The following is a 22,211-nucleotide window of genomic DNA, read 5'->3' as shown; positions in this document are numbered from 1 at the left end:
TTTAACTTATTGAAAAGTAAAAATCTAACAGGCAAAATTCTAAGGAAAAGATGAAAATAGATTCTTAAATCTTTAATAAGAAGAAAATTTTTCTAGAACAAAAGTCAGAATTCTATAATTGAAAAACAATAAATTTTGATTTAAGAGAATTTTGGAGAAAAAAAAAACCTCATTAATTTCAGGCCTATTTTAGAATATTGTGTCAAATGTCTTAAGTTAAATTTAAACTTTTTCGGCTAAAGACACAATTCTGAGATTAATATATATTTCTTTGACTAAAGATTAAAGCTCTAAGATCAAACTGGATATAAGGAAAATAGTTATTAAAGTCTTGATTTTGTGGTAAAAATATGTTTTACTTAAATTAGAATCAGAATCTTGGAAAAAGTCGGATATTCAGAAAACATTGATGATAATAAAAAAGTTTAAATGAAGTTTTTCAGAACAAAGGTCAGAATTCTATAACTGAAAGACCCAAGAAAATAAAAAATTCTAGGATTTTAGACTTTTTTTGGAGAAAAGGTTTATTTTCATTTTTCTCTTTTGCAGTGATTACAAATTGAGTCAATTTTTAATAAATGTAAATTTTAGAAAATCTTTCAAATTTTTTTTTTGAAAGTTCTGAGATTAAAGTTAAGTAAAAAGTTGCATTTTTAATTCATGTCTGGATTGTATGGACTAAAAAGTATAAATAATAAAATCCAGAATCCTAAGGTACAAACTCTATTTAAAAACTCACTTTTTTGCAGCAGTTTTTGCTGTTTGTTCTAATAAAATTCATTTCTAAGAACATATTTTAGAACGTACTTGTATATCTCTTAAGTGGTACTATATTGTAATCTTTCTGTTGTTTGATTTTGGATTTGATTTAATACTTTTGATTTTCCTTCAATATTGTCATCATTTTTTTTTCTTTTTAAATATAAAGTAATAGACCAATAAACCAGGAAATAGATCAATTATAAAAGCTCAAAATTACTATTTGGTTCAGATATGTACAAAAACATGATAGGATAAAAAAAAACGACAAAAACTGAAAGCACAGAATCTATTCAAAAAAAATAAACACAAAATACTTTGAAGTCATGCATAAAGGCCATTTTTACATATCACGATCAAGATTGATAGTCAAATGAATTTGAGTGCCCTCGAAATTTCCCAGAATTCTCTGCAAAAAACCAGTGTGCATCGATGCTCAGTAGATTGGCGAATATAGACCACAAGGTAAAAAAGTGTTAAATTCAAGTGTTATAAATGATGCAAACTGTGTTAGAAATACATGTTTTCGTTGAGGATTCCAGTAAAGACAGCTGGTAAACAACCCAGTTTCAGCTCCTACTGTTATGAACGTTCCCTTTAATGACACACAAAGTTTTGTCAAGTCATAAAAAGTTTATTCAGTCAGAAACATTGTTCACAGTGAGAAACATCTCATAAAAAAACTATTTTTAACACATATATATATATTATGCAATAAAGAGATATTCTATAATGTCCGTTTGGTGCTTTCATGAAGCTTTGGCCTTGCGTTTGATCACAGACTGTATCCAGTCGATGTAATTCACCACCTTTGTGTAAACTCCGGGTTTCCCAACGCGCCCGCAGCCTTCTCCCCAGCTGATGATCCCATACAGGAAACTCACGTCACCCTTCGCGCAGGCCAGAGGGCCTCCTGAGTCACCCTGGCGATGAAGAACACAGGTAAATAAAGTCTACGGAGTGATGGCTGAGCCCCACTTTTTAACACTGTTGACCTGGAACCTCACCTGTCTTAACCCTTGTGCTATCCTAGATGACCCCACCCTTACATTGACGTGTTCTCCCTATAGGGAGAACATGGTATACCATGACAAAGGTGGAAAGATTTCATGTAATCCATGGACACCAGTGAAGATCACAAATCATTTAAGAAAAAAGGTTAATTGCACTGTGTAGTGGGTCTAGATGACCCAACTCCCATTGTTAAAGTGCCTAGGATAGCACAAGGGTTATACTGAAGTCACAACTGCCCTTCCAGGTGAATCCGGACTGACTTTGGAATAAAAAAATGGGAAAATCTGGATGGGGCACACAGGTGACCCGCACGTGATTTTGATGTGATATGTGTGCCATATATGCAATATGACGGAGTTTTAGGGCCACGGTGAGAAAAAAAATTCTGGAGGATAATTTTTTCCCCCCTCATTTACAGAGAAAAAAGTCGAAATGGCAAGATTAAAGTTGAAATAAAGTTTCGAGAAAAAAGTCGAAATGTTGCACGAGAGAAGTAAAGCCGAGTCTTGATGGGTGGTTTGCAAGATCTCTGCAGCCCGTTGATGAAGACATCGGTAACCCTGCAGCTGTCCACTTCAATCAGTCTGAGGAGGCACACTCTTTTTGGCATTTCAACGCTCTAATGCTAATATAACAAGACTATTTTCATTTATCTTTGTTGTTTTATGCTGAAACGGGAAAAACAATGTTCCCCCCTCCTCCATTGGTGTTCTGCACATGACAGGTTAATGACGTAATGTGACAAATGGACGTCTGGGTATGTGAATGAAAAGGAAAATAAAGTAACATAAATTAACATTTCGCCTTTTTTTCGAAACTTTGATTTGACTTTAATGTTGCCATTTCAACTTTTTTTTTCCTGTAAATGAGGAGAGAATAAAAGTATCCTCCAGAAATTTTCTCTCACCGTGCCGTAAAACTCCGTTGTAGGATACGGACTACGGTTTAAAAAAAATGGGAATATCTGTACGGGGCACACAGGTGACCCACACTAAAATCAATTACGTAATTTTGATGTGATATGTGCGCCATACGTGCAATATTAAAAGGTTATACAGGCTTGGAAAGTCCATTGAACATATGTGGAACAGTCGTGGAAAGCCACAAATTTACAACATCTCGCAAAAATCACGCACAGTAGCGTAAGATTTATGTAATAATTTTGGGTATAGACTACGTAAATTACACATGAACTGCGTAATTCTCAACCGACCAAAGTTTTGGAACATTTCAAAACTAATTTCACGTGCAGACGTGTACAACTTCTGAATTACTTATATCATGCATGTATCATGAAAGAACGAAATTACATACATGGAAAATGCACGAAATGTACGTGGTGACTGTGTGACACGGCCTTTACCACACGCACAACAATGGTACGTTCCATCCTCAAAGGTACAACTGTACTCCAGCTAAAATGGCGCCCGGGCCCGGACAACCCAAAAACCCGCACGGGTGCATGTGACTAAGGCTTGACTTAAACATCGATCTGCATTTGGACACTTTGTTGTCAAAATGAGCTTTAGTTGATCAAAACGGCCAGTATGGAGACGTGTTTTCCTACCTGGCATGCGTCCACGCAGTCCAGGCCCGCACAGATCATGTCACTCGTCACATGGTTTCCATATACTTCCGGTTTCTTACAGGTTTCATGAGGAATCAGTCGAACGTTTGCCTCCTGCAGTGGAGAATAATCCCGAGCTTCTGTAAAACCAAAAAAATAGAAAATGAAACTCCACTCTAGTCTAATATTTGTCTTCCTCTATCTGTACAGATTGTACAGAACAAGCTTCTATAATACTAAGTATCTAAAAATTGTGCAGATACTCTTTATACTTGACATTATTAGCTTTGAGGGGAATAAAAGCAAAATAATAATAATAAATAATGCAGAATCCATCATATCTTCTACTTTTTGTAAAGGAACAATTATATTTTGCTATACAAAAATGTAAGACAGTTTGTGTTTTGTAGGTTCTCTACTTCTTTGCGTCACTTTTTGGCAATAAAATTACGTTTTTTTGGAAAGCCTGTTTGGTCTTTAAAACAGGCAACAGTGAAGAATGTGACACCAGGAAGTAAAAAATGCGACAAATGTTCTCTTTTTGTTCTAGACAATTGTCTTAGCAGTTGCTAACATTGTGAAATATTGAACAAGCGAGCTGTCCAGAGCTGTCCTCGCCCACTTTGTAACGGAGTGGGATCTCATCCATAAATAAATATGGCTTACTTCCGGCTCCGATGAAATGAAATTGGTTCATTCGCCATTTTTTCGTGATATGGGCTCCACTGTGTTGGTTCAAGTCAGAATGAGTCAACGTTTCTATTGCAACCACTCCCGACAAATAAGAGCGAGCTTATTGGAAGTTCACATCCCTACCACGTCAAAGAGAGAATGCAAGAGGGGAGGGGGTCGCTCAGTCCAGTTCTCATATACAGTCAATGACCCTGCCTTTGTTTAACAGTAGCTGGGATAGGCTCCAGCTACTCTGAGACTCCACAATGGATAAAGAGAGTTTAGAAAATGAAAAGATTGAGTAGAAAAGTTTGCAGAGAACAGAAAAAAGTCTGTGGACATTTTTGAACTTTTACGTGATAGTCTATATTGTCCAATAAACAAGGGACAATTCTCACTTTATCCTAGAATCTCTGACTATGTTGCAACAAAACGTAGATCTATTTGTCTGCAACCGGATGCATCCGAATGGAGCTTGTGGCTTGCCGTAAAAGCTTCTACATCAAACTTACAAGCTTTCTCTGACTGCCTTTTTTGCATCTGCTCCCAAATCACGACGATTTGAAGAAAGAAATACTCAGAAGTACGAGTTTACACTTAATTCTCTTAACATATGTCGTCCATCATCAGAAAAATGCACAAGAACATGTTAAAAACACCAAAAACACCATTTTCATTCTAGTGGGTCATTAAAGTGGTACTGTTCTAGGAAATCCCATCTTTCCTTTGTATTGGTACAAGTTTTTTTCGGAAAACTTTTTCTATTATCTTACATTATCGTCATCATTTTAGGCTAAACCAAGTTGCTTCCCTGACTTTTAGTGCCGTCTCCAAACTGAAGGCCAATTCAATGTCATAAATGTCAAAGAAAAAGGACTGTTACTTCTTTTTTTTGTACTTTGTGTATGCAATGCATTTTGGGAATAATTGAGGAAATCCAGCTCCTGAAAAATGACTTATTTGTTTTCTTTGCTTGTAAATAAATATATTCAAACTTTTGGAAGGGGATAAAAATCTTCGGGACAAAGCAAGCATCACTCACTCTCCTGCGTGTACCCCCAGCCGCTGATGGTGCAGCAGTAGCCGTCAGGGAACTGCATGTTTTTCTCTGGGAGGCAAATTGGCCTGATGAAGGGGCTTTTCCTCACACACCGCCCGTCCTGCTTCTTCAGCTTTATCAGAACTGCCAAACAGAGAGCCGGCCGATGATAAACAGGCAAATGAGCTTGAAAGCAGAAGGCAGACTCTGAGACTGTGCTTATGCCGGGGAGGGGGGGGGGGGGGGGCAGCAGCTGCTTAATGATGCACAGCTGCGCAGACAGAGAGAGGTCAGGAGTGACTGTCTGAATTGTTACCGATGTCGTGTAGCGTCGGGTTAAACACGGAGAAGTGTTTGGGTAAGATGAGGTCCTCCACCTCGAAGATCCGCGAGTGGTTACTGAGGAATTTGGTGTTGTTGAAGAAGTGCTGGCCGAGCACCACGCGCAGCTGCGACTTCAGGGGGCTGTACGGAGACACTTTTCATGTTTAGTCAAAGAATCTCACAAAACACCTGTACTTTTCCCTACAAATATTCCCATCTGGGCACATCCCAGATTATCTCAACACAACGTTTCTCCTCCATTGCATGTTTGAGGTCTGCTGGACAGCTGCAGCAGGCAGATAAGGGAAAGTTCAGAGGAGATTTTCTAACAACCTGCGCATGCTGCTGCAAAATTTTGATCCTGCATCCTTATTTATTAAAATAATTCATTTGTTTTGCTATTTCCGGATCATTTTACAAACCTATTATGCTAGAAATTAAATTGTTGTTGAAAGAAAAATGTGAAAAACCTTTCCATAAAGGTTTGCACACTGTTTTTTACAGTTACAATCTCTCGAATAAATGCAGGACTTTATTTCAATGTTTTTAAAATTCAATTCGAATAGTTGAACTATTCAGTCAGTTATGTTGCAATTTTAATGCGTCTTAAGTCTTAAAATGTCTAAATTGTAACCTTTCAGTAGGTGTAATAGTACTAATCTGATGAAGTTGATGAACACCAATACTATAAACTAAAAATAAAAAAGAAACAAGTAAATTTATAAATAAAAAGTATGAGTTTCTCTGCATTTTTATAACAATATTATTTTTATTGCAGTAACCATATAGCTGTACTGCAAAATAAAAGAAGACCCTTTTTTGCATTTTTGTCATTGCAATGAGGGAAAAAAGTAGATTTGTCTGCAGCACACATCATTCCCTTGCACACTAGGACAGAAATGTCCTTATTTCTGTATCTCCACCACTTTTGATTGTGTCTCTATTAAAAAGATAAGAGAGGTCTGTAATGTTGAAGTGTCATGGATACACTTCAGCTGTGAGAGACAAAAAAAAAAAAAAAAAGTGTTTTTATGACCTAAAAATACAGACCTTGAAAAAAAAAGACTTTATTTTGAAAAGAAAATGATCAAACTAAACCCTTTTAGCACATCTGTCAAAAAAAGAAAACAGTGGAGAGATTGATTAAACTTTCTGTGCTCCTTAAATAAACAGATATATTTTCCAAAAAGTTTTTTTTTTAATCTTATCAGCATTTTACCTTCTCTTTGTGGTCAGCTTTTATTTTTTCAAAATGCTTTGTTTTAAGGTAATTTGATCTCTTCCTTCAAAATTTCATCATAAATGGAATTGTATCATAAACCGATCAATTAAAACTAGGCCTAAACATCATTTAGCAATTACAATGTCAAACCTTTGATAGATGACGCCTTGATCTATTTAATAGGACGTGATTGTAAAAAATTGAGCTCTGTTGAGTCAGATTTTGGTGGGTAACGAGGCTCCTGCTTTCTGACATCAAAGGAGATGCTTGTGCTGCTGTCATTTTTGCTTTATTGGGTTCTCTTTTATGTTCCTCCTTAGAATTTTTTTTTCTGCTTCTGACCTCTTCTTCAACCATGAGCATCTGAGAGCCATTAAAAGAGCACAGTTCCCTTTTTTCCCCCAAACTAGCCTGTATTCCTGTGTTATTTGCCGTAATGTGGTTTAAATTGCAGCAAGGCGAACACAACAGCTGATGACAACTGCACCTGTGTGGCATTGCGTACTTGCTAAGGAAGCAGTGAGCTGCAGAGACGATCCAGCAGGAAGAGATCAGACTGCCGCCGCAGAAGTCTGACTTTCCAATATAAATGGCTGCCATCCACGGATGGCTACCTGGCAAAGCTGACGATCCACCCAGGATTCGGCCCCTGGGCAGCGTTAGCCTCTTCTTGTGCTTCATCCCGCACGTGGGGCTTTTGGTTTTTGTGGTGGAGGTGGGCTTTTTCACAGTTGTAGAAACCCTGAACGGCGAAGTCCTCGGAGAAAAAGCTGAAAAAGTTCAAAACGGAGATTATTTCTGAAACAGGCGGGCAATTCCAACTCAAATCTGCTCAAAACTAATCAACATTTTACAATAATGTGGTCGTGTTACCTATATACTTTACCAATATTCTTCAGCATGTAAAATCAAAAATAAATTCTGGACTTTAAAAAAAATCAGTTTGTACTTTATATAAATCTTTAAAAAACCATCAGTGAGGCAGCAGAAAGAGCCTCTAGGTGGCTGTGGATCAAGAGGGCAGATTCGTGGTGTAGCGCTGCTCGGACACAACCTGGGGACTGATCACCCCCGGCTGGGTCGCCCAGGTGAGGGTGTATGATGATCTAAGACCCGAAACACCCCAAGACCCTGGGTTCATCACTGAGGATGTGTCCGAGCTGCACCAGTTGGTGTATTTAGTTACTAAAAAAACATTTCTTTTTGCTTAAAACAAGGCATGAAAAAGCTAGCTCTGCTATATGCTAAAGATTATTTAGCTATGGTGGAATACATCTTTACTTAGAATAATGCAAAGAATGCCCAAACCATGTGATCTATAAAAGTGTCCTTTTAGAACTAAGTATAGTTTTTTTTCCAGCTTTATGCTGCTTTTTTAAACACTTTCACATTGTTCAGCTAATTTAGCACTAATTACGAAGGTTTTATGAGTGAATATGTTTTTTTTATATCAATTTTAAAATATCGAATTTTAGCTAATGTCACTTGTTTTGGTATGTAATATAATATTTTTTCACAGTATTGTTCAGCTTTTCTCATATATTTTAGTTTATGAAGTTAAAGGGTCATATAAACTTTTTGAGCTTCTAAGTGTATTATAATGTTCATCCCACACAAAAAACGACAACCTCAAAGCGTATTTTGATCCATTCATGCACCAATCCATATAAGTGGTGGGTCCTCAAATTCATTTGCATGAAGGTGGGGGAACCGCCCCTTCCTGGAAGTGTCTGTGCTGCCAGCTCCGCCCCCAGGCTAACACTTTTCACGTTGAGCTACGCTTTCCTTTTATCATTTTTATAAATAACTAATATTTCATTAAAAATATAATTCTGTAGTGTGCCAAAGGTAATATTTTATCAAATATAGTCATACATTTTTCCTACTCTGAAAAGCTAAAGAATGGCATAAAATAGGCCCTTTAATGTAGCATTAAGCATTTAACTTGACAAGTGTAGCAGATAATTCCAATCATTTGTTCTTCTTTGAGTAAAATGTAGCATTTTCATCCGTATTCTTTAGCAAAAAAGGACAAAAACAAAACAAATAAAAGCTTTAGTTTAGCATCATTAAACATTTTTGGTTTAAATAGGTAACACACAGCGTTTATTTTTTTCACTATCCTGTTTAGCTTTAGCTTTGACTGAAAAAAAAAGTTCACATTTTGGCTTTAGCTTAGCCTAGCTTTTTATATTTTTCATTATTTTAGGGAAGTTAGCTACAAGAGTTTGCAACCTAAAAAATGTTTTTTCATTTTTTTTTTCATTAAATCTTTTTGGTATGTTGTACTGTATATACTTCCGTTATTTTAGCTAACACCTATTAACCTGTTATCTTTAGGACATTTTTAGCTTTTTAAAATGGCTTAGTATTCCCAATGAACAATGATTATTGTTGTTATTAATTAATAATTCTTAATATTTTTTTAAATTGTATTTTTGCATTATTTATGATCTATCTGCTTTTTTTAATAGAGCTTTGGTAACAGTAATTCCACCTTCGTGGTATCAATAAAGTTTTTTTTGTTTTTTATTCTATGAACCCCTTCAGCCCTAGCATGGATGCATAAATTCCTGGATTTTTCCTGGTTCTCCTATGACTTCAGAATATTCTTGAACCGACCTGTCGTCTCCTGTTCTTTATGTTAATAAAGTTTGGGCCACGGAGCATCCTGGTGACATAAATCATATGCTGAAGAGGGCCCAGCAGATGGGGAAGGCTTGTGAATTCTGTTCACAGCCTTGGCATGGTGTCAGACAGCCAACTGGGCCATATCCCACTCACTACATAAACATTTGGCTCCACCTGACATATCTTCCTTGAGTTTAAAAAGAAAAGAAAAAAAGGTTTTAACTGGACCTTAACTCAGCTTTCAAGTGCTCGGTTCAGCAGAGATGAGCTGCATTCGCAGCACGTTTTACTCTGATTTTAACTGCAAGCTTTCTAATCAAACGTGGGAGCTTTTAATGAGCTGCAGATCTGTTTTTTTAAAATGTCAAGTGTCAGTGACGGCAAAAAAGAAACAAGGCTGAGATGTTTAGGATACTGAAGGACATTCATGAATAATTATTGCTTTTATATATATGCAGTATCACTTGTTGTGATGTTAATAAAAAGGCAAATGAAAGGAGAAGCTGAGATTCTTCTAAACTTTTTTTCCCGACACGCCACCAGATTTTCTTTCTCATGTGGAACTATGTTATGTATGAAGGGTGTGAATTTTTAGCAAAATAAGCAACGTTGGAAAAAATGTTACCATGACAACAGAACAAGACCTTCAAGTTATTTTTACAATTATTGGGCCAAAGTATTTATGGAACGGCCTACCTTGCCCCCCCCCCAACTTTCTCGTGATAACGACATGTACCTTTATTTTTTTCCATTTTTTTGCAATAATGACATCTCGTCATCACAAGAATTTTTGTGCTGATGTGATAATAGATGGCATTAACACGACAACATGGGGGGGGGAGTAGGCCGTTTGTGGCTTCCCAAAGCACCTCCTCCAGCTTTTCCGTGAAGAACCATTGACTGTATATGAGAACTGGACAGAGTGAGTGTGATGTCATCCATAGAAAATGCTTAACCTCCGGTTCTGACAAAATTACTTAATTTAGTCGGCATTTTTTCGCAATACATACGCTGCTATGTTGAAACCAGAGTAAGTAAGCAGTGAGTCGGTCTGAGTCGTCGTTTCTATGGCAACTACTCTCTCCAATCAGGAGTGAGCTTGTTGAAAGGCCACACCCCTACCATTTATAACCGATACGAAGCCCAGACGACTGTTGTTGTGAATTTTGGCTGTACAAATAAAATTGAATTGAAATTGAATTTAACTGAAAGCTGACTTGGTAGAATCTGTTCAATCAAACGTTTCAAATGTTTGATGTGAGACCACATACTTTTATCGATGGATGTGATTGGTCAGTTTATAACTTAAGTAACTTTTACTACAGAGAAAAAATCGTGAAAAAAAAATGTTCCTACTAAAAATCTTTGGGATTTTGACTTTTTTGAGCCAGTGCGTACTTCAGTCACTCAGTCCAGTTCTCATATACACTCCATGTAAAGAAGACAAAGGCATTCCCACATCCCAAAAGCACCCCACCTCATTCCAGCCACCCTGAAAAAAGCTCAGTTCTCTCATTTTACACCTAAAAAATGTTTAAGGCTACATTAGTCCCAAAAAATTGTAAAAATCAACAAAGCCAAGACATTCAGACAGAAAAAAGGACATTTGCCTAATGCCTAATGATGCAAATAAATTATCAAGCTTTTTTTCTGTCTCTGTGGTCTTTTTCCAGTATTTCTAGTCATCTTTTTTTCTGTCCATCTTTACCTGCTTTATAATTTAAATACAAGTTCTAAAATTGTGTTTTGTAGCGAAACAAGCCTTTTCTGTCTTGTTTTGTGGATTTTCTTGCCATTTAGTGTGTCCTAGACATCCACAGGACATTAGACAGCTTTCAACAGACCACACAGAGGCGACACTTTGCTCCCCTTTCCTGTCATTACTCACACGAAGGCTTCACACAAGTAGGGACATCACAGTACTCCCAGGAGATGGCGCTGTCATTTACTGTGTAGCACCACGGCTTCTGGTCCCCATCTGGGTTTCTGCACACACAGAAACACAGTTATAGCAGCAGCTTCTAAACTTTTTTTTCAAATAAGCTATGATTTATTCTTGTTGCTTCTGGTTTTAAAGCTGAAATTTTTCTTACAGAACTTTTCCAGATGGGTCCCAGTTTTTGCTACACATTCATGTGAGCTTAAGACCGTGTCACGCTGTCGCTATGTACAATTTGTGCATTTTCCAGGAATGAAATCTCGATCTTTTGTGATACATACGTAATTCATAATAATACAAAGTGTTCCCTGCGTCTGTCGATGCGTGCATATGTCCGTCAAGGGTTTCACCCAACGAGTCTACCGATTTGAAAAAAAAATGTGTTTGATTACTACGCATTTTATGCAAAATGATTACATAAATCAAATGCAATTGTGCATAATTTCTGCGACTGTTCCATGTATGCCTAATGGACTTTTCACGTATGTACCACCAATGTTTACGTTTTATAGCGCGTGTACAACGCACATATCACGTTAAAATTGTGCAATTGCTGCACAAATCAATAATGACTTGCGTTTAAGAAAGTGCAATTATCAGACACGGCCCACGTATGATTGGCGTTTTTATGTGACGGAAGTTGAGTCGTGGTACGTGGCCAGGTGCAGTGGGCGTGGCTGCAGCTCTGGACACCCACTGGGGCCCTTCCCTCCCCTCGGTGTGGACCAGGGGAATCTGAGTGTTTAATTAAATGGTTAGCACATTAACAAAGCTGACCGTGGTGTTGACGCGATGTGGTTTCTGCTCAGTGCTCTGAATGTCAAAGTGAAATAATTCCATGAAGTGCCGGTTTCCGTTTGTTTGTACTTCTTCCGTGGTTTTACCGTGGTGCATTTGTGATACATCTGTGAAAACTTCTCGTATAGACAACAACTTTTCTCACTTCCTTATTCACGTATGACCAGTTCCCACCCGTGCAATATGCGCAAGTTGTACGTAGCGGCTGGTTGACTCTGTCTTTGAATCCAATGTTTTTTATGGACATTTTAGGTCGTAACATTTGGATGGCGGGTCCCGCGACTGCTGGGTTGCCATAGTAACTGTCAAAGCTAGGCACCTGTTTTCATGTTTCAACCCCCTGAGCGACAAGTGAGGATAAGGAGCATAAGCTGGATGCTCCAATAGAATTTATGTATAGACAGGCGAACTTTCCCCAATAACCTCCGCCGTGTTTGTGGCGCTCGGTAACATCCTCGACATCCTTTTTCTGCTGCATCAATCAGCTGCTTTGAGCGCACACACCTGCAGAAGCCGTGCTCGCCCAGGCCCCTGAGGTTGGGCGCAACCACTGTGCCCACGTGCAGCTCGTCATAGAGCAGATCTGAGTTCCACGGCAGACAGCGGGCGCCGGACACCGTGGTGTCCACCACTCCTCTGTAAGCTGTGCCCCTGCTCTTGTAGCACTCTGTGTTCGGCTCTGCGCACACAAAAACCACAGGGAGTCACACGCCGAAAAAAACATGCAGTGGTTTCTGCAGGTTTGGCAACACCACACCCATCCCCCCCACCCACCCCCGAGCGGAGCCGGTTTGTGACGACAGACTTCTTTGTGATGAGGCGATTAGGGAGCATGCCTGGATGTCTCCCTGCAGCAGCTGCATGCACGCTCGGCGGTGACTTCAGCTGCCGCCATTCATCAAAGCACATGCACATGCAGGAACACTGCCGGCATGCAGACGTCACAAACTACCAAGAGGGAGCGTGTGTCATTCACCAGTCTGATTAATGGGAGCCAAAGCTCATTCCCGCACATGCGGCATCCTCTAAAAACTCGGGCTTTTCTGCATTTTCAGCCTGAAACATCCACTTTTTGGGATGAAGCCAGATCCTGTTAGGTTTACTTACGAAGGTCGCAGTGGGGACCGGCATAGCTGCTCCGGCAGCTACACACCTCCTTTCCCGTGGAGGTGATCAGACGACACGTTCCGTCGTTCTGACAAGGGTTTGAGTGGCACGCTGGACAAAGAGAGAACAAAACAAAAAACCTTTGAATGACGGACTCTGAACCAGCATGTGTACAACATTTAGAGACCCATTTTGATAAAAATGGTGTTCTTGGTGTTTTTGACATGTTATTGTGGCATTTTTTCTCATGGTGGAGGAGAAAATAAAGCCTAATTTGCATTTCTGAGTTTTTCTTTTTTCAAATTGTTGTTTTTTACATAGAAAAGACACTGGGTGGGCCACAAGCTCCCTGCTCCGCTCCATTCTGATGCATCCACTTGGAGACAAATAGATCCGTGTACGTCTTTGTTTCCCTTGTCTGAGCTGGAATCTGGCTCTAAACTATTGGATATCTGCAATATTGGTCGCCATTTTTGTTGCACCGGTAATGTTAGCTTGTGGCTGTGAGCTAGAGGGAGAGCATGTAAAACAGCAACCACTCAGATATGGGTGACAGAAAGGGGGGTTTGGTTGCTCCATGCCTACAGTCCCGCCCACAACTCAGGGGTGAATTTCTGACTAACTACTGCCGCTCTACAGAAACTATGTCCTAGCAAACAACACAGGTTTTTTGATTTTGGCTAAGAAGGGCATCATCGTAATTTAAAAACCCACTGGAAACGCTTTGAAGATAGATCAAAAGATGATCTGAGTTGGACTTTAAGGGTAACTGCAGGCTAAAAAAATGGAAGCCCAATTCAGCCTCAGACAGGCTGGTTTAGACAACAAAAGTCTTTGAAATCAGGTTCAAACTCTGACTAAATCAAGACTAATATCCTTGTATAACAGCCCCCTGTTGGTTAATTCATGAACTGACTTGGCTCCAGCTGGTTTTGTTTTTAACAGAGCTTCAACTCGGAAGTGAAAGGGTTACCTCTTGCTCTACTTCTACATCTATCCTCTAGAAGCAGCATTCTGTGCAAGGCAAAAAACACGACTGGTTTCATTCTCAACAGCTGTCAACCCGTATAAATCATCAAAGCAACATGAGAAACAAAACACAAATGCATCGCATCACCAGTCTAAAACCCAAAACGGGAAAAGCTTTCACGTTCATATTTTACAATTTCTTCAGCATGCAGCCAGAATGAAACACTTAAATAACTGTATTTTAATAAACAAACGGGGATTAACTGAAAGTAAAACAAAACTATTTTTTCTTTTCTTTTTTTCTTTTTGCGTCACAGTGTCAGAGATGTCCAACGAAAAAAAAGAAAATTGCAGAGAACAGCCATTATCATCCCACAAGTGGAGATAAAACACGCCATAAGGACCCACGGGGTGTGTCCCGTAACACAGCACCTGAGTCACAATGACTCATGTAATCAGCCCGCACTTCCATGGCCAGGTTAGAGCGGTGAGGTGTGATCAAAGAGAGGGTGGGGCCTGTCTTTTATTGCTTCTGCTGAGAGTTTACGTATAAGAAACACCAGTTCTTTTAGGTTGGGTGGAGGTCCGATCCGTCTGAGCCAGGAAATCAGGAAATTTGTTCTTTTTTTTTCCGTTTAACAGCTTGGATACCTGCACAGGTCGTCAAAGCAAACAGTGACAAATGGAGCCACAGAGCGAAGCTGTAAAGGTAGTTGAAGGAGGCTGGCCGCAGCTCTTACTTGTGTAGGGAACTCTTTGACACTGGATTTCCCCCTCCACACACGTGCACTGTTCCACATTCCGCAGGTGAATCCGTCCCCAAGACTCTCCGGTGTCATAAAAGCGCAAGTGTGTGGTTTCATAGCATTTCTCTGAAAGGAGGCAGGTTGAAATGTGAGAAGGGATCAAAGAGAAGACATGTCTAAAGGCACAAAAATGATGGATGGGTTGGTTTTTTTTCCCTTTATATTTGTCTGTTTTGGTTGCAAGACAAATGTGGCTTTTCTGAATTGTTGGGAGACAAGAGAAATTATGAATAATGAATTATTTATCTATTACATAAAAAAGGTAAATACGTTAAAAGATTTTCCTTTTATTCGTCATCCAAACCTGCTTCATCATATCATGGAGGAGACTGAAGCCGATCAATGGCACCATAGAGCCCTTTCTACATGCTTAACCCTTTAACATATTAGCTCTAACTTCTGTGTTGACATAATTTTGACTACTCTTCAACTGTTTACGCAATTGACGTAATTCCAGTGGAGAATCCAATCTAAGGATAGATTTTACATTTGTGATTCTTCTTTGTTTGTTTTCATTCATCATATGCATAAAAAAATACTGTATTTTCCATATACTATAATTATAGTATATTTAAAAGCCTTCAGTTTTTTCAAAAAAATGACAATGTGTCTTATTATCCGGAGCACTTTATAGGATTTTATTCTGGTTGTGTTTACTGATCATGAAGCAGTTTTGATAGGTACATGGCTTTCTGCCAAAATGTCAATCTACACGTTGCTAACGTGTAGCGTGTTACAAAGAAGTTCTAGAATTACTATAAATTTAGTTGATAAAGTCTGACTGACAGACAAAACTCTGACTCTTCTGTCTCACTTTATGCGCCTTATATGTGGCACCTGAAAAAAAAATAGACCATTCATTGGCATTGCATTGCGTTCTATAATTCAGTTTGCCCTATAGTGCGGAAAATACGGAGAATTGTCATTTCTTTTGCTAAATAAATCTGCATTATTACATATTTTTAAAATTTTCCAAGTTTGGGTGCAATATATTTGCTCATCGTCTGGCTAACACAGAAAGGTTTTATCTCATTCCAAATGGAAACCAGAGAAAATGAGCACAGAAAAGCTCCGTACTCTGCTCGCACAGTCTTCCAGCGAAGCCCTCCGCACAGAGGCACTCGAAGGAGAGCGTGTCGGGGATATGCCTACAGTCGCCGCCATTCTGACACGGCTTCAGCCGGCACGGATCACCGAGCCGCCGGGGGGAGTGAAGAAAAACTGAGAGTGGAGATGGAGAGTTAAAGAAAAGGAGGAGCGGCATCAACGGCTCATTTCCGCTGTTGGATAAACGAACCCTCTGGTTGGTTTTCCTCTGAGGCACAGAAGCCCCACAGCCGGTCCCGGTCAAAGTTGTGCGTGAGAGAACACCTGCGGCGGACAAACAGGAAGGCCACACAGTCATGGTTTAGTCACCTTTAAGTTAAACTAAATATTCAAAGGGTTTGTAAACAAAAAGGCGGGAATTTCCCTCAGCAAAAAAACTGTTTGGTTCCACCATTTAACATGCCACATCTGTTCACGTTTCTTTTAAAACAACAAAAGTAACACTAAAAATGAAGTTTTTACATTTTAATACCAAAAAACTATTATATAAAAATCATTTTACTCTTTTCTTTTTATCTCTGCTAAATTTTACCTGTCAGTTTTTTTAGTCGGTATTTTAAACGCCCTTTTTTGATTTATGCTGTTTTTTTGGAGTAGAACATGAACTTAAACTGCTGCCCTGGCAGGAAATCCCAAATTACAAAAGTAGTCGGCATGGAAACCAAGCCGAAACAAGGAAGAGCAAATGATGAGAGGAAGAAGAGCTTTGTGGATGGAGCCAAAGCCAGTCTTTAGAGGGGTTGCAAATGACATCCCCGAACTTCCTGTCCGCCATGCCGAACATACTTTAACAACTGCTAGCATCAACAAGCTGGACACTGAGTTGATTCTTTTAAATTTGAGGTGCCATAAAGGTCAACACCTCTGATGTTTATGGTTGCCACAACTGGAAAAACCATAAAACCACGATCAGATCGTGGATATTTTAGATCCCCTGCAGTCATCGTTGAGAAACCACCAAAAAATGGTATTGACTGAGCGACAGCAGGAACAGGACGTGACTCAAACTAAGCTATAAGTTTGCTCATTTTGGCAAAAGTCAGATAAAATTGATGTTTTTAATGTTATTATTGCCAAATCTCCTTTGACTTCAGAGTTTATCCGCTAGGACTTAGCACTCGTGCTAGTGTAGCCGATGCGTGTGTGTACGAACACTGGAGTGTGTAGCCCCTTGTGTGGACACATCTTTAGCATAGCGTAAACCCGGTTCCATGACAGGAGAAAATTCACCAAGTCAAGATATATTATTTCTGGAGCTGGTTCCATCATAGATTGGGCTTTCTTTAGACAGTAAGGATCTATCCTGTCGATGTTTCGGGCCGTAACTGCTCTTGATATTCCCCAATTTCGTGTCCATTTGCACTTAGTTCCGCCATTGCCTTCCAGCATAGTGGGTGGATGATTACTGATAAACTGCATTCCTGATAGGACTCAAACTGAAACCCAAAGGACGGAGCAAAGTAACCTTGGACCAAAATTTGTGTAAATATTGCCTTTAATGAGACTTTTCTAGCTGTGTGTGGTTATTCCATACGAGTCCAGAGATTTTCGGTATTCAAACATAAGTATTAAAAAAATACAGCAAAAGTACTTCACTTGTCCAGCTCTTTACACACAAAGGGGGTTATTTTTACAAGCTCAGTGCTGCAGGAGCATGGATCAAGTCCCAAAGCATTTCAGGAAATTGAAAGCCTTATATTTGAGTTTTACAAACTTGGGGGCAAAGTTGGGCGTGAAGTGGGGCGCTAGTTTCTTCTCATGACAGTGACTGGGGGATTTCTATGGCTTCTTTAATAACCCTTTAACCCTTGTGCTATCTTAGATGACTCCACCCTTACATTGACGTGTTCTCCCTACCATGACAAAGGTGGATAAAGGTTGAAAGATTTCATGTATTCCATGGACACCAGTGAAGATCACAAATCATTGAAGAAAAAAGGTTCAGCGCACTGTCTAGTGGGTCTAGATGACCCAACTCCCAACGTTAAAGTGCCTAGGATAGCACAAGGTTTAACACCGGAGAGATTCGGCGATGACACCTAAATAAGTCACGCTCTTTGACATATCACAAGCCTTTATGTGATCGACGTTAATCAGCTGATTCTGAAGCGGAAAAAAACAACACTTTATGCTGATGTAAACTTAAAGTTTGTTGGATATCAGTGCAAAGCTGCTTTTCTCAGCAAATTTACGAAAATTGCATAAGCACATCACTATTGTACAGTGTTGCATTTCAGTGCAAGATCCCTTTTCTCTACTTTGCTGGAATTACATGAAATGCATCAACAGCTGAAGAGTTCCAGTATGCGGAAGAATGTCAGCATTTCAACAGTTAAAATGTAGCTAGTAGACATGTGCGACTGAGCGATACACAGGTAAAAACAGCAATTTTGTGTGCTTGCTGCAGCCTTGGACAAGGACTCTGTGATGTGGGGTGTCCAGACATATATGAATCCCAATGATTGACGCACTGAAGTCTGCTTATATGCTAAAATGCTTTTTTGTATAATTCCTGACGTAGTAGACCTATGGGCCTTATGACCCTTTTTTTCAGCAAGTGATTCTAAATGACAGCTGTCCTCATGTGGTTCTACATTCCATCCATTCATTCATTTTACAAACCCACTTAATCCCTTTCAGGGTCACAGGGTTGCTGGAGCCTATCCCCACTTACTAGATCTACTCCAGAAAATTGGCCTCCTACTTAGCAAAAACGTTCTCAAAATTCCCAAAACGTCATTGTTTTGGTTAAACCAACCTACATAAAGCGGCGAAGGCGGCGTGACACTCTCTAACAGCGTGACTCACCTCTCTGCCACTTACTGACACATACACACACACAAAAACACGTGGTGACATATTGCAGCAACTTTTTCGTGTAGGTGGACAAAAGATGTGGGGCCGCGTGCAACAGTCGCAAAACAAGTTGCTTCAGCTTTTTAACATTCACCCCCCCTATCTCACTTCCAAGCAAAGAGGGCTGGAAAAGCCCTTTAGCGCTTTTTCCAAAATAATAAAAAAGATGATGTTGCCAGGTTACAAAAAAAAAAAGAGAAAAAATGTGTTTCATTAGAAAGGTTTTATTGTGGCAGCTGTTGATGTATCCCCCAGGAGAAATCGTAGGAATGTGAGATAATGTGGGGTTTTCCTGACATGATCTTTAGAAAAAGTAGAAAAAATAGTTCCTTTTGCCTCATTAAAAACCACAAAGTGTTGCCTCATCACTGCCAGCTGTAAATTAGGTGTAGCAGCATCAATGTGCGCTGCATTAGGCGCCACACATGTGAACCTAATAAAGAAGGTTTGACCTGTTTTAGCAGCTTTTACATTAAAACGTATGGAGAATGACCATTGACTGTATATGAGAAGTGGACTGAATAACCCCCCCCCCCATACACACACACACACACACAAACACACACACTCACATTCCAAACAGGAAGTACCTGCTGACTTCTATAGAGAAACAAACAGCTATTACTCAGTTATTCTATTTGTCACAGTAACTATTCTTGCTCTGATACTTATTTCAAAAATGTTCTTGCTAATCCTATTCTTTATTATTATATCCTTTCTTAAGAGTAATCAAGCTGTAAACTGACCAATCAGAAGCCTCAATAAAAGTATGGTCTCACGGCAAACGTTCGATAGATTTTGCGTAGCCTGCTTTCGAGTAGTAGGGATGTCGCCTTCCAACAACAAGATTGACAAGAGCAGTTGCCATAGAAACAATGACTCAGACTGATTCGGACCAACCACTGCCTACTGATGTCGTCTGGCTCCACATTAGCGATATCCATATAAAAAAGAAGAAGAAGAGGGTAAAAAAGGCCACTGAATTGACTTTATGTTGATGAAGCCCGACGAAAGTCTTTTTCTGTGGATGACTTGATTCGGTCCAGTTCTCTTATAAAGTCAATGAAAAGGACTCACCAGGGTCTGGAAGAGGAGATGCAGTGGTGATGGATCCTTCCTCCCTGTCTAAATGGAAATTTGCATTCTTTTCCTGATGTAGTAAGAACTAAATGAAAAAGAAAAGTTAAAAAAATGTGTTATCTTGATGCTAAAAAAACGTAATTGGCTTTTTTTTACACGAAAAAGCATATAATCGCTTAACTGTGCATCTACAAATAATTTTTGGTTTTAAAGTGAAAGTTTACCTTTCCTGCTGTCTTTGAACGCGTCCGTGGAAACCCCAGGTTCAGAAGCCGCCTTTGAAGTTCGCTGAAATCAAACGGCACGCGCTCAGTTTCTTCGCTACAGGTGTCAAAACGGCCGCCGACGTTTAAAACTTACCGCCACCGCGCTGAAAACGACCGACACCAGCAGAAGCCGAACGTGCGCCATCATTAAAGGTCGCGTGGGTCCCGGGAAGCTAATTTCCTCGTGCCGAAAGAAGGGGGGGGGAAGTAAGAAAGAAGAAGACAGTAACCATGTCACGTTACAGCTGTGAGTGACAGAGTCCGCAGCCCGCTTTTGGTCATAAGAAAGCCTGCATGTATTATCCTGTCCCTCACCATTTCAGGGCCGATTGAGTAAACCTGTTGCGTCATCAGGCTGAGGCATCATATGTATGTCCCGGCTGGTGTTCCCTCTGCGCACACGCCCAGGGTTTACTCTTTCAACTGTGTGCAGAGCAGCTCCTTTCAGTCTCACTAAACTACTCTGTTTTTTTTTCTGCCATTTTCACGTTTTTGCACAGATATGCAGACATCTTTACTGAAATATCATGGAGGGGAAAAAGGAAATCCAAATATACTTAGTCTGTACTGAAAGTGGGGTGGTATACTTAAAGTCGACTTTTTATATACTATCTATAGCAAACTTCAAATGTTCAAATTTAGTCTGAAGAAGTATTTAGTTAGTATACTTCCTACACTACACACGCGTGGTCTGTAGTAGTACTCATACTCAAGTATCCCTTGTGCTACCTTGTGGGGTCAAAATGACCCCACCCTTACATTGACATGTTATCCCTCCCATGACAAAGGTGGATAAAGGTGGAGGGGATTTCGTGTAATCCAGAGACACCAGTGAAGATCACAAATAATTGAAGAAAAGAAGAAAAAAGGTTCAGCGCACTGTCTTGTGGGGTCCAGATGACCCCACTCCAAACGTTAAAGTCTCCACTGACCGGTATTTTGAGCATTTCTGTTAAAAAGTTCCGGACCGAACCTCTTGAGGGCCCCTATCGATTGGAGGTCCATTGATAAGTGGAATGGAACGGTTGGGGCGGAGCCACTGTGGCTACCGTTGATTTGGCAGAAAGTGATGACGACATTAGAAAGCGCCGCTCATTAAAGCTAAAGTCAGCAAATTTTGTAAGCCTTCTTAGCTGCCCACAATCTTCTTACAAACTAAATAAAATTCTTGCTATACAGGATGCATCAGAAGTAAAGCAATGAAAAGACGAGCTGCTGGATGACCGCCCTTGTTGTTGCTTTCCTCTTTGTCGCACTACAATGACGCACGATACGCTAGCGGTCTACACCACGCAAACACAGTAAAAACAGACCGCTCAGTGGAAGCGAGGCTTAACTAAGTGGAATCCAACTAAGTGGAAACGCTCACCAGAATTAACTGGACCATACCACACCTTACCGTACTGTACTGCTCAGTTGAAACAAGGCTTTAAAGACCCACTCCAATGAAAATTGTGTTTTTGGCGTTTTTAACATTCTTGTAGCCTTTTTCTCATACTGGACAACGTCATGAATATTTCTTTATTCAAATCATTGCTAATCAGGAGCAGACGAAAAAAAGGCCGCAACTCCCTGCTCCATTCCAATGCATCCATTTGCGGACAACTAGATCCACATACGTCTTTGTTTTCCTCGTCCGATCAGCACCTGGCTCAGAACTGGACAGCTCCCATATTGCTCGCCATTTTTGTTGCACTGCTAATGTTAGGTTGGGGGTGGGAGGGGCTGTTAGCGGTAGAGAATCTTACCAAAGGGATCTTGTGAACAAACAAAAAAATTGTAAGTTCTAAAGTATCTTTTTATTCTAGAAGTAAAGACTGGATGGTGAAACATCAACATTTTGGGAACAATAAAGCTGCTCAAGACCGAAGAGCCATCTATACGTTTCTGATTTATAACACAAAACGAGGTTAACAAAAAACGAAAATATGAAAGTGTTCAAATAAAATCCTAAGATAACAGAACTAAAAAGGAATGTCCTTTTGTTTAGAACCTTTTGGCAAAAACAAGGCTTTCACCCATGAAGCAGGAAGTTGCTTGAACCCACTAACCAGC

General features: G+C 39.8%; 1 protein-coding gene across 2 annotated transcripts; it reads right to left on the bottom strand.

Moving 5' to 3' along the window:
• Positions 1-1,377: 1,377 nt before the first annotated feature.
• hgfac (HGF activator) lies at positions 1,378-21,612 on the bottom strand. 2 transcript variants are annotated; one of them, XM_004079804.4, is made up of 14 exons: positions 20,251-21,612; positions 20,115-20,178; positions 19,888-19,975; positions 16,145-16,218; positions 15,925-16,068; positions 14,782-14,913; positions 13,073-13,183; positions 12,470-12,644; positions 11,117-11,214; positions 7,103-7,367; positions 5,368-5,516; positions 5,055-5,195; positions 3,341-3,480; positions 1,378-1,682 (listed from the first exon to the last, which is right to left on the bottom strand). In XM_004079804.4, exons 1-14 carry the CDS (start codon positions 20,302-20,304, stop codon positions 1,509-1,511), a joined length of 1,809 nt encoding a protein of 602 aa, XP_004079852.2. In that variant the 5' UTR covers positions 20,305-21,612; the 3' UTR covers positions 1,378-1,508. The 2 variants fall into 2 exon arrangements, with proteins under 2 accessions (XP_004079852.2, XP_020567298.1); XM_020711639.2 differs by lacking the exons at positions 11,117-11,214; positions 12,470-12,644 and having other exon boundaries at positions 20,251-21,610.
• Between the last annotated feature and the right edge of the window lie 599 nt (positions 21,613-22,211).

This window comes from Oryzias latipes, chromosome 18 (assembly GCF_002234675.1).
Source record: "Oryzias latipes chromosome 18, ASM223467v1".
In the NCBI taxonomy this organism is placed as follows: domain Eukaryota; kingdom Metazoa; phylum Chordata; class Actinopteri; order Beloniformes; family Adrianichthyidae; genus Oryzias; species Oryzias latipes.
Note: the sequence above shows the minus strand (reverse complement) of the source record. Positions and strands in the feature narration are given on the sequence as shown.